The sequence below is a fragment of the Entelurus aequoreus genome, linkage group LG15 (assembly GCF_033978785.1).
Source record: "Entelurus aequoreus isolate RoL-2023_Sb linkage group LG15, RoL_Eaeq_v1.1, whole genome shotgun sequence".
In the NCBI taxonomy this organism is placed as follows: domain Eukaryota; kingdom Metazoa; phylum Chordata; class Actinopteri; order Syngnathiformes; family Syngnathidae; genus Entelurus; species Entelurus aequoreus.
This window is the reverse complement of record NC_084745.1, coordinates 41,294,079-41,307,334: the sequence shown is the minus strand read 5'-3', so window position 1 is coordinate 41,307,334 and position 13,256 is coordinate 41,294,079. Positions and strand designations below refer to the sequence as shown.

The 13,256-nt window shown below is 37.6% G+C and overlaps 1 protein-coding gene across 3 annotated transcripts in view; it reads left to right on the top strand.

Moving 5' to 3' along the window:
- The window catches only part of zcchc2 (zinc finger, CCHC domain containing 2), a 42,845-nt gene that overhangs the window by 29,005 nt on the left and 584 nt on the right, over positions 1-13,256 (top strand). For all 3 annotated transcript variants that reach the window (XM_062021558.1, XM_062021559.1, XM_062021557.1), the window contains exons 10-14: positions 3,041-3,099; positions 3,333-3,400; positions 4,190-4,318; positions 8,381-9,757; positions 11,604-13,256. The exon at positions 11,604-13,256 is cut by the window's right edge and continues 584 nt beyond it. In XM_062021558.1, the coding sequence (XP_061877542.1) occupies positions 3,041-3,099; positions 3,333-3,400; positions 4,190-4,318; positions 8,381-9,757; positions 11,604-11,665 (1,695 nt within the window). In that variant the 3' untranslated portion in view covers positions 11,666-13,256. The remainder of the gene's footprint in view (positions 1-3,040; positions 3,100-3,332; positions 3,401-4,189; positions 4,319-8,380; positions 9,758-11,603) is intronic.

The window sequence follows — 13,256 nt, the reverse complement described above, 5'->3', positions numbered from 1 at the left end:
ATATATATATATATATATATATATATATATATATATATATTAGGGCTGCAACTAACGATTCATTTGATAATCGATTAATCTGTCGAGTATTACTTTGATTAATCGGATAAAAGAGACAAACTACATTTCTATCCTTTCCAGTATTTTATTGAAAAAAACAGCATACTGGCACCATACTTATGTTTGTTTCTCAGCTGTTTGTACATGTTGGAGTTTATAAATAAAGGTTTCTAAAAGTTTTTTTTAAAATAAATAAAAAATAAAAATTGCCTCTGCGCGTGCACATAGCATAGATCCAACGAATCGATGACTAAATTAATCGCCAACTATTTTTATAACCGATTTTAATCGATTTAGTCGATTAGTTGTTGCAGCCCTAATATATATATATATATATATATATATATATATATATATATATATATATATATATATATATATATATATATATATATATATATATATATATATATATATATATACACATATAGAGTCGTGGTCAAATGTTTACATACACTTGTGAAGGACATAATGTCATAGCTGTCTTGAGTTTACAATAATTTCTACAACTCTTGTTTTTTTGTGATAGAGTGATTGGAGCACATACTTGTTGGTCACAAAAAACATTCATGAAGTTTGGTTGTTTTATTAATTTATTATGGGTCTACTGAAAATGTGACCAAATCTGCTGGGTCAAAAGTTACATGTCCCTTGGCAAGTTTCACTGCAAAAAGGCGCTTTTGGTAGCCATGCACAAGCTTCTGGTTGAATTTTTGACCACTCCTCTTGACAAAATTGGTGCAGTTCAGCTCAATTTGTTGGTTTTCTGACATTGACTTGTTTCTTCAGCATTGTCCACACGTTTAAGTCAGGATTTTGGGAAGGCCATTCTAAAACCTTAATTCTAGCCTGAGTTAGCCATTCCTTTACCACTTTTGACGTGTGTTTTTGGGGTCATTGTCCTGTTGGAACACCCACCTGCGCCCAAGACCAAACCTCTGGGCTAAAGATTTTAGGTTGTCCTGAAGAATTTGGAGGTAATCCTCCTTTTTCATTGTCCCATTTACTCTCTGTAAGGCACCAGTTCCATTGGCAGCAAAACAGGCCCAGAGCATAATACTACCACCACCATGCTTGACTTGATTAAAGGCCTCACCTTTTCTCCTCCAAACATATTTTTGTTTCATCTGACATCACATGGACGTACATAAAACTTGGAGGAAAGTTCTGTGGTCATATATACTGTATATTAGGGCTGTGAAACGATTAAAATATTAATCGCATTTTGTTCATAGTTAACTCGGGATTAATCGCAGATAGGTATAATTGTTCATATTGATAAGTTTACCCTGGACAGACAATTTTCAGGGGTAATATTCTTGTAATATTGCTGCATGACAATGTTTTAGCCTTCTCTATTAATTAATAAAATGTAATATTGAGCCTGCTCATCATTCTGTAAGTGTGTAATGGAGCATGTTCAGCTATTTCTAATCCTCTTTGTCCATGTTACGTTGCATGTTGATGTTGTCAAATTTGCGGGACACAGCTAGAATGTGTCATCAACGTGCAATATCATGATACAGTGATATCGGCCAAATCTATTTATATCGTCTATATCAGGGGTCCCCAAACTTTTTAACTCGGGGGCGCATTGGGTCAAAACAATTTGGCTGGGGGCTGGGCTGTATATATATATATATATATATATATATATACATATATATATATATATATATATATACTGTACATATACTGTACATATACTGTACATATACATACACATACACACACATATATATATATGTATATATATATATATATATATATATATATATATATATACTGTATATACCGTACATATACATACACATATATATATGTATATATATATATATATATATATGTATATATATATATATGTATATATATATATATATATATATACATATATATATATATATATATATATATATATATATATATATATATATATATGTATATGTATGTGTATATATATATATGTGTATATATATGTGTATATATATATATATATATATATATATATATATATATATATATATATATATATATATATATATATATATATATATATATATATATATTCCTTGCGTACTAAATGACTGAAAGAGAGTGCACTTGCCGCGCAAGCGCGATGTCACGTTATCAATGCGAAAATGCATTTTTAGACAATATGATTTGCCTGAGCGATTAGGAGACACCAAGAGTAACAAGCGGTAGAAAATGTATTAAAAAAGACAGATTAAAAAAATGTATTAAAAAAAAAAATATATATATATATATACTGTATTTTTTTTTTTTTCCTTTGGACTTCCCGCGGGCCGGATTTTGGACGCTGGCGGGGCTGACTCGGCCCGTGAGCCGTAGATTGGGGACTCCTGGTCTATATCATTCAACCCAAAACTTTAATAAAGTGTGCACTAAACCTAAAAGGTGTTTTACACATGGGTGTTCAAGGTAACTAGTTCCTCTTTTTTATACAGTAATGTATTATAATTATTTGTGGGACACTTTAATGTTGTATCAAAAGGACTGCCTGTGTAATCCAAAGTGTAAATGACAGTGCTAAACTCAAATTGGATTAAAATGTGAATTTTAGATGAATATTTATTAAAATAAATAATACAAAGTTAGACCACTGAGGGGCTCAAAAGGGCATAAGACAAGTCAAATGTTTTGAAAGATGATATCTCTAGTTTCACATGATTTGATATCCTCATGTGGAATTGGGCGCATGACATGCCCATCAAAACAAAGTCCTTCTCGCCTCTTCTGGAGTAAACAGAGCTGAGTGTGCAAGACACGTCATTACGACGCAGTGTGAATGCACCCGAAAATGCAGATTTAAAGAATTGCCTTGTTTGTTCACAAACATGTGCCAAAAATGCTGAGTCAGAGTTCATTTGAATGATGGAAAGTGAAAAAAAAAAAAGTGAAAACACCCTTTAAAGATAAGAGTGATGTCATACATTGTATCTGTCCTGCTGTATATTTGCAGGACACACAGAGAAGCCATCCAGTCACTAAGACTAAGAACAGAGTCCTGCCCACTGACAGGTGTGTAGCAATCTGCAGTAAGGATACGTCATTTACTATAGGATATTCCACTAACAATGTTGTCACACACACACACGAGCATTTCAATAAGTGTAAAATAAACTCCACATCAGATTTTGGCACACATATGACAAATTAAATCAGTATAAATATTCTTGGAAATTAACAGGACTTATTGTTACTGAAAGCCTGTGTCTGTTCTTCGCTGATGTTTTCCATCTGTTTGTTTCCAGAAACGCTTCAAAGGGCTTTTGTCTGACCAATGGTAATCTACTACCAGCTGGGTTGTCTCAAAACAAAGGTTGGTGGTCTCGAGTGATGAAAGGTTCAAGTTGAAAAAAGATAGCAGTTTCGTGTTTGAAGCATTTTCAATAGAAGTGTCTTGCCACACATTTTTCACTTCCAATACGATACTGATATTGGAGACTCTATTATTGGCATATACCAACATTGATCGAATACAAAATCAGCAGGAATCGTACCCTTTATTATTTTATGTTTTAAAGGGTTTGATGAAGTGAAATTAGTCAAAGAACAATGGTAGGTATTAAAAACACTAACTCATTCATTATTAACCATTTTTAACCTACTTGTGCTGTCTTTATGTTGAAAAAAAAAAGTTAATATTTTTTGGTGATACCTATTAGTGGTAACAATAATTCATGAAGTTAATCTCAGGACGCAGTAAGTTGAATGATACGGACACATTTGTTACTAGGAACTTTCTAATATGCTTCTGCCTCAGAGACTTTGTATCTGTAAGTAATATGCAACTATAATTATTTGATACTTGTTTATATTGACACATGTGCTGCTTTAGACTGCAATATTGTTCAATGGACACTTAAGCAATTTAGTTTGCCAAATATGTAAACAGTCCTTTGAATTAGAGATGGAAAGAATAAGTTGAGGTGGTGTATTGATATTCTCTACAGTGAAGTCTAATAAAACTAAGCACACAAAGGAAAGAAAATCAATATACACATGAAGTCCACCACTGTCTATTTGTTAGTGGTCATAATCCATGCACACAAATGCAGCTCCGTAAGTCCAGGTGGTCATTTAAATGTGTGTTTTTACTACAAAACAGGTTTGGTTGCAGTTGACGGTTCTGGTCTGGACACATTTGGTGAAACTTCATCAGAGAGCTACAGCTCTCCGTCGAGTCCTCAACACAGAGGAGCTGAGAGCCTGGAAAGTGAGGAAGATAATAACAGAGGTAAAACCCAAAGTCATGGTTTTGTGTTTCTGAGATTGTGAAAGAACCTTTGTGTTGTGCTGTTATCGACCTCTCATTTTCTTACCTATCAAAGTAAGTGTAACATTTTCTCGAGTAAGACCCGTGTTTGCTCCTAGAACTGTTGTCTCTTGCTCGCTATGCTTTCGAGCAAGCTCCAGGCCTTGTTTATACATAAGTATCCTGGATCTATGCAGAACGTGTTCTGTGTGATATAACCCAAAAGCAAAGTAGATGGCACACTCGATGATCCGAAAGCCCACAATATTTCCATGTTTATGTCTTTGTTTTATCCATGTCAAGCGTTAAGATTTGGCATTTTGTTTATGTGCAAATATGTGCTGAGACGCGTCCTCAAATACATAATTATTTAATGCAGGGGTCTCAAACTCAATTTACCTTGGGGCCACTGGATGCAAAAACTGGGTGAGGCTGGGCCGCAAGAAAAGATTTCTTAAAAATAAATCTAACATGCACTTTTTAATGAATTCATCTTCTTTGAATGGCTTTCCCGCCCTAGCAACCATCTCACTCACCATGTAACTAGCTTTGACTGCTGCATCGCTCTTTTCGCTTGCTTTTTTGACAAAATCTTGTTGCCTCAGTAGACTGGTTTTAAAATTTGCAACCCGGTTCACTCTCTCATCTCCCTGGTATTTTGCATACTCCTCAGCATGTCTAGTTGTATAATGACGTTTGAAATTGTATTCCTTGTGCACTGCAACTTTCTCTGTATCAACTACAGAAAAGAGCTATAAGGATTATTCATAAAGTAGATTACTTAGAACACACTAACATATTATTTATTAATTTGGGTTTATTGAAATTACAGGAGCTAGTAAAGTTACAGACATGATGTGTCATGTTTAGGCTAAAAGTAAAACATTACCAGCAAATTTACAAAAAATGTTTGTCATCACTTCTGAGAATGAAGAGCATAGAAGAAAAGGTCATTTCCAACATCAGTATTCAAGGACAACTTTAAAACAAATGTGCATATCAGTGGTGGGGGTTAAACTATGGAATTCTCTTTACAATGAGATAAAGGATTGTAAAAATATATTCCAATTGAAAAAATATATAAAGACAGAACAATAAGATCATATGGACAGCCATAAGTGTTTACATTTTGCTTTATATTTATTATTTAACTTATTTTTTGCCTGGTTTTGTATTTGTTTTATATCATCCTGTGAGGTGTATATTACGTCTTTTGTTTATTTTGTTCGGTTTGTACATCATGAAGTTTTGCTCTTCTTGTGTTTTTTTGTTTGTTTTCATTATATTTGGATGTAATTGTTGGTTTATATGATATCATTAAGTAAGACTACGTATTATGTTAAAGGGGGCAGGAAAATATAAGATTTTTCTTCATCCTGCTCCTTCTCAGGCATTGGTGTGTAAATGTATAATTGAATAAGTGAGGTATAATTGTCTATCGATCAAAGATGCACATCAATGAAGGAGATAAATAAAAATGAAAAGAAATTAAATGAAATAAGACACGTCGGGGTGCCCCTGTGCTCAACAAAGAAATATTGCATCAAAAATCGTCTCTGTCTGGAGTCAACGGTGGGGAGGGTGGGTGGTAGTGGGGGTTGGCGGCTCACCGTGGACTTTACAGTTACGGTAGCACAATTAGCCTCGAACGGGCTAACATCACCACTAACGTGTTACACGTCTGATTCGCCCAGCGACTCTCTGTCGGAGTATCAGCGCTGGGGTCCAGTGCACCACACTTTTGTATTGTCGCTTGGTCCTTCGGCGGAGTGCTTTGGAAGGACCGCTCGTCTTCCCCGCTTGGACTGTTTACAACGGGGGCGGGAGCGAGCAGGCGGGCGAGCAAGGGAGGCAGGGAGGGAGGGAGAGAGGGAGGAAGACCGTGTGCGGGTGTCGTGGAAAAGCGGCAAAATGTTTCTCTGCTTGCATCACGCAAGTGACGTCAATGAATACTTGCTAACCTTGAGACCTCCGAATTCGGGAGATGGAGGGGGGGATTGAGGTGTGTGTGGGGGGGTTAAGGTGGGCGGGGTTGGGAGGAGGCGGGGTTGGGGGTACCGGGGGTGTTTTTGTAGCCAGGAAGAGTTAGGGCTGCAAAGGATTCTGGGTATTTGTTCTGTTGTGTTTATGTTGTGTTACGGTGCGGATGTTCTCACAAAATGTTTGTCATTATTGTTTGGTGTGGGTTCACTGTGTGGCGCATATTTGTAACAGTGTTAAAAAATAAATAAAATAAAATATGACCACCCTCAGTGTGACAAGTATGGCTGTTCCTCAAGTATGTCTTGCAATAACTTGCGTGTGCCTGCAGAAGCTTCATACAACATGTGTCTGGGCCGGCACACGGTTAGTATGGAGAAAAAGATGATGCGCTGACAGTCTCTAGAGGACACTAAAGACAGCGCCATCACGGTACACCATTGACATTGTGGGGAGCCTCATACCACACCGTGATTGGTAGATTCCTTCAGCTCCGCACACACGCTGTCAAGCGCCATTCATTTAAAATCCGCACACAACGCTGTCAAGCGCCATTCATTTAAAACTCGCGGGCCGCACTAACATTAAACTTTCCTATTAAGGTGGGGGCCGCAAAATAACGTCTCGCGGGCCGCAATTGGCCCGCGGGCCGCGTGTTTGAGACCCCTGATTTAATGTGTCCATGGAACAGAATTTTTCTTAGCAGACACTGAGAAAAATTATATTTATTTTCAGTATCCTGAAAATAAATATAACATAAACATTAGCCACGAATCCATGTACATTCCTGTGTACATGGACCCTGAAAAAATGATCTGATTATGACGTGCATTTTCATGCATCACACCTTAAATCGGAATACTTTGACATACAGAACATAAAATAAACGAAAGGGTGTGTTATCTGTGCTATGGCGCTATCTTTTGGACGAGATTGCTCACTGCAGGGGCTGAAGAAGCAGCAGACTTCCACTGTAAACAAACATGACTTTGTGCATTTCTGCTTGTTTAATGTTATCACTGTATTTATTTATAATTTTTCCCTCTGTTCACTACTTTTGTTTTACCTCTCTTTTTTATGTCCGAGGCTAGCAGTTAACACTATGAGTAGCTGTAATGTCGTGAAAGAAACCGCTCTTTAAGACGTTAAGAATTATTTGATACTTGTTTATATTGACACACGTGCTGTTTTAGACTGTAATATTGTTCAATGAAGGGACGCTTATGCAATTTAGTTTGCCAAATATGTAAACAGTACTTTGAATTAGAGATGGAAAAAATAACTTGAGGTGGTATATTGATATTCTCTAAAATGGATCAAGTAAGACCGGATGTTTTGGTCTTACGGGGTTCACTGTGACATTTACTACATTAACCTCTTTTTGGGCAGCTTCGTTAGCATCAGGTTTTCAAGACACTGTTGTTTCAGGTGGCTGATAAGGTTTGATGTCTTGCAAGTGCTGTTTTTGTCCCTAATTGTAGAATGGTCACAGAACATTTGGAACAAATTGCAAAACAAGTATTTCTCTGAAACATCCAGTCCCACACGATCAACACTATGTTTGTTTACAATGAAAGGTATGACAGGCTTACAGCACACACGCAGAAGAGGAGCGCTTGGTTTGTGAACCCTAACCCGCCTACAGCACAGCACAGCACAGCACAGTAATCTCGTCTCCTTAAAGCGGTTATTTTCAAACTGTGGTACTAGTCAGGCTGCATCTCGTGGTACTTTGAATTTAATGTGCAGTTTGATTCATTATTTAAGTACACTGTTTTATTTTCCTATTTTCAAACACAGTGTTACTGTTTAAACTGTGTGTAATGTTATAGTGTTACGGTTATTAAATATTCTTGTTAAATACAACTTCTGCCTTGTTTAAATGAGTTCCTAGGCCTACTATGCTACGGTATTTTAAAGTTGGTCATGATGCTGCTACTTGGAGAGGTGATACTTAGTGAAAAATGTTTTGCAACTACCGCCTTAAAACATTATTTGTTTAGTCATAATTCCTACTATCAGCCTGCTAATTGTTGTTGTTATTCTTAAATCCTCTTCCCATAGATACTGATTGCCACTCTGATGACTCCTGCAAACTACCTGGTCCTGACGTGTTCTTCGGCCAGCAGACCGATCCAAGCGCAGTGGGGGAGTTGATGTCTGACCCTCCTTTAGCGCCTCGCGACCAGATGATGATGGAGAACACTCAGTTTTCCCGTCTTTCTTTAATGCATCCTCTGCCGTATGTGCTCCCCAACGGCGCCTGTGACTCACTTGCAGTGCCTCCTCCGCCTCCCGGCCAAAGCCTTCTCCCAGATGCAAAGCTACCTTCTGGTCCAGCGGCTGTGCAGATGCCTCCCATGGTTCCGGTGATGCCGGGCCACGTGGAAACGGAGAAAAGGGACATCATCCCGACTTTTGGTTTCCAGCCTTTGGTCCAAAGGTTTAAAATGTCTTCTTCCCAACCTCGTAGTGGTCCTGATGGAGTGGCAGCGAGCACTTGCACGGCTGCAGCTATCAGCGTCCCGTCTTCTCAGCTGCCTCAGGATGCGGCCGCCGTCAATCCAAACCTGACGTCCGCACTTCCTGTGGGAGACACTTCTCACAACAAACACGCCGGTTTAACTCTTCCATCTGGTCTGCCTCCTGCTTACCCCCCTGCAGGTGCACCCGCAACCGCTGGACCTGTATCCTCTACTGGACTTGTGCAAGCTGCTGTTCCTCCAGCTGTACCCACACGCGCCCCAGGCTCCGCCCCCAGCCCCAGCCCAGCACTTACGCACAGCGCGCCACACAGCGAGTGTCTGTCATTCGGCAACACCAGCGCTTCCTGTGGCAATCCCCTGGCTTTCCAACAAACTCACCAACAGCAGCAGCAGCTGATTGGCTGCGGCACGTGCGGCTGCCACAACAACTGTGGCGGCCGGGGTGGCGTGAGCGGCTGCCAAGCGCCGCTCTTCTTTCCCAATCATCAAATGGCGGCAGCAGCACGACAGGTCTTCAGTGTCCCGCCTCCTCTGTTCCAACTCACAAGCCTGTGCATCAACAGCTACCTCACCCAGGGCCAGCAGCCGCCCCACCAGGCCAATGGGGGCGCCTCCCTGCCCGCCTACTACGCCGCAGCCCCTCCCCCCAGCCATCCCTACGGCCCCCTCCACTCGCATTCTCACAGCCACGCCGACGTGCCGGCACACATGCTGAGCACTCAGGTAGTGGCGGCCGCCAGCTACAACCTGCAGCATCAGATCACGCCGGCAGCAGCCTTTTTCCAGCGTGTTTACCAGCAGGTCTACCCAAGTCCTGTGGGGATGCTGCCCCCTGCTGCTCTGGGGGGCGCAGGAGTTAACAAGAAGACTGGGAGCACGTCTTGTTGTAACTGTGGTGTGAGCGGACATTATGCTCAGGACTGTAAGCAGCCCTCCATCGAATCTACACAGCAAGGTAGGCAACCGTCACACATCTATACTTATATACATTTATACTTATATACCTCTATACTTTGATACGTCTATACTTGTATACATTTATACTTATATACCTCTATACTTTGATACGTCTATACTTGTATACATTTATACTTATATACCTCTATACTTTGATACGTCTATACTTGTATACATTTATACTTATATACCTCTATACTTTGATACGTCTATACTTGTATACATTTATACTTATATACCTCTATACTTTGATACGTCTATACTTGTATACATTTATACTTGTATACCTTTATACTTTGATACGTCTATACTTGTATACCTTTATACTTTGATACGTCTATACTTATATACATTTTTACATATATACCTCTATACTTTGATACGTCTATACTTGTATACATTTATACTTATATACCTCTATACTTTGATTACGTCTATACTTGTATACATTTATACTTATATACCTCTATACTTTGATACGTCTATACTTGTATACATTTATACTTATATACCTCTATACTTTGATACGTCTATACTTGTATACCTTTATACTTTGATACGTCTATACTTATATACATTTTTACATATATACCTCTATACTTTGATACGTCTATACTTGTATACATTTATACTTATATACCTCTATACTTTGATTACGTCTATACTTGCATACATTTACATTTATATACATCTATACTTTGATACGTCTGTACTTGTATCCATTTATACTTATATACATATATACTTTGATACGTCTATATTTGCATCCATTTACACTTTTATACATTATACTTTGATGTCTATACTTGTATCCATTTATACTTATAAACATCTATACTTTGACACGTCTATACTTATATACATTTATACTTATATACATCTCTACTTATATACATCTGTATTTTGATATGTCTATACTTATCAAGTATCATAGTACTTGTATACATTTGTACTATGATACATCCGTACTTTGATACATCTATACTTATATGCATTTATACTTGTATACATCTATACGTATATGCATTTATGCTTATATACGTCTATACCTGTATACATTTATACTTTGATACGTCTATACTTGTATCAAAGTATAGATGTATATAAGTATAAATGTATACGTCTATACTTATATACATCTGCACTTATTGATGTATAAGTGGGAAGAAAACATTGATACGTCTATACTTACATACATTTATACTTATATACATCTACATTTTGATAAGTCTATACTTGTATACATTTATACTTATATACATCCATACTTATATACATTTATACCTTTATACATCCATACTTTGATATGTCTATACTTACATACATTTGCACTTGTATACATCTATACTTTATTACGTCTATACTTATATACATTTACACTTATAAACATCTCTATTTATATACATTTATACTTGTATACATTTATACCTATATACATCAATATTTTGATAACTATATACTTGTATACATTTATACTTATACACATCTGTACTTATTGATGTATAAGTGGGAAGAAGACATTGATACGTCTATACTTGTATAAATCTATAATTATATACATCTATACTTGTATACATCCATACTTGTATACATCTATACTTATATACATCCATACTCATATGCATTTATACTTTGATATGTTTATACTTTTAAACATCTGTAGAGTTGTGAATACTCTCTGTACTCACATGTACATGCATACATCTATACTTTGATACATCTGTATCAACAACAGCAAATTTTGGTCATGTTGACAACCATTTATGTTGACGTTGTCCGCAGCGCGTTGACACAAGCGTGTGTCGTGCTGCAGATGAAAGTGTTTGATTTTGTTTTCCTTGCAGGAAGGTTCCGGTTAAAGTACGCATCTTCACAGCTGTCAGAGACACTCGACAACGCCTACTGATGACATGAAGATGCTGTTGCCATGACGACAACAAAGCTGAGGTTTTTGTGCCTGAATCTTGTTGATGAGCTTCAACCTACTTTCTCTTTTTGCACTGAGGCTGGGAAACATTTAACTTATTGTTGGGGACGCCATTTTTAAAGGTCATGTTTTATGCTGTGTCGGCATTAATACTGCTTTGTGTGTTTGACGGGACTTGAAGGCATCATGTGAAGAACCTGTTTGAAGGAAACTAATCAACGCTCATTCAGAACACTTAAGTCAGTACACTGTGTACTAACTAGTGTGCACATTTTGACAGATGACTGTCATTGTCTTGAAGTACACTTAAATACCTAGGTTTATCGCGTACTTAAGTTGCCGAGTGTGCAAATGTCGACAGTTGAGTGCGGTTCCAAGTCTATTACTCTTATTGCACACTCGACCGTTGGAAATATTTACTTCGACTAGTTGCTCCTCAGCCGCCATTGTGTCAAGTGAGCCCCCCCCCCCCCCTTCCACTACTAGGGTGCTAAGTGTCCATCAAAATGCACTCACCATTTTAAGTGCAACATCCTGGTATTCTTCAGTGCACTGCATTTTACTGTTCTTACTGCTCCAGTGTCCCGAGAGCAAGCACACTTCAAAGATGAAGTGTATTAAGTCAAGTAATGCATGAACTGCGACATTATTGCCTTCGAAGGCAGTTACTGTTTGCAACGTTTTGTTTTTGTTTTTAATATTCTAAGTGCACTAAAACGTTTGAACATTTCAAGCAAGGCTTCACTCTGCTTTGATGTACTGTAAAAATACATGTTTTCTTAGTCCAGTTCAGCTACCGTATTTTCCGGAGTATAAGTCGCACCGGCCGAAAATGCATAATAAAGAAGGAAAAAAACATAAGTCGCACTGGAGTATAAGTCGCATTTTTGGGGGAAATTTATTTGATAAAACCCAACACCAAAAATAGACATTTGAAAGGCAATTTAAAATAAAGAATAGTGAACAACAGGCTAAATAAGTGTACGTTATATGACACATAAATAACCAACGGAGAACGTGCCTGGTATGTTAACGTAACATATTATGGTAAGAGTCATTCAAATAACTATAACATATAGAACACGCTATACGTTTACCAAACAATCTGTCACTCCTAATCGCTAAATCCCATGAAATCTTATATGTCTAGTCTCTTACGTGAATGAGCTAAATAATATTATTTGATATTTTACGGTAATGTGTTAATAATTTCACACATAAGTCGCTCCTGAGTATAAGTCGCACCCCTGGCCAAACTATGAAAAAAAACTGCGACTTATAGTCCGAAAAATACGGTAAATTAAAATCAGCCTGCTATAATTTAATATTGTTTTATTATTAATATTTGCTGTGAATGACTTCAATGACAAACTTTTCACTAAAATATCTTGAACTTGAAAGATCAAAGCGTCTCAAATGGTAATACTTCTGTCTGTACACTTTGCTGAGTGTACTTCCTTGTTATACTGTTAAATATTGTAATTATTACATTTTTGAGACTCTTGTGGCATACAATTCAAGTCATGTTGGCCCCCAAAGTCTTCCAGTGTAAGAACTGACTGAACAGACT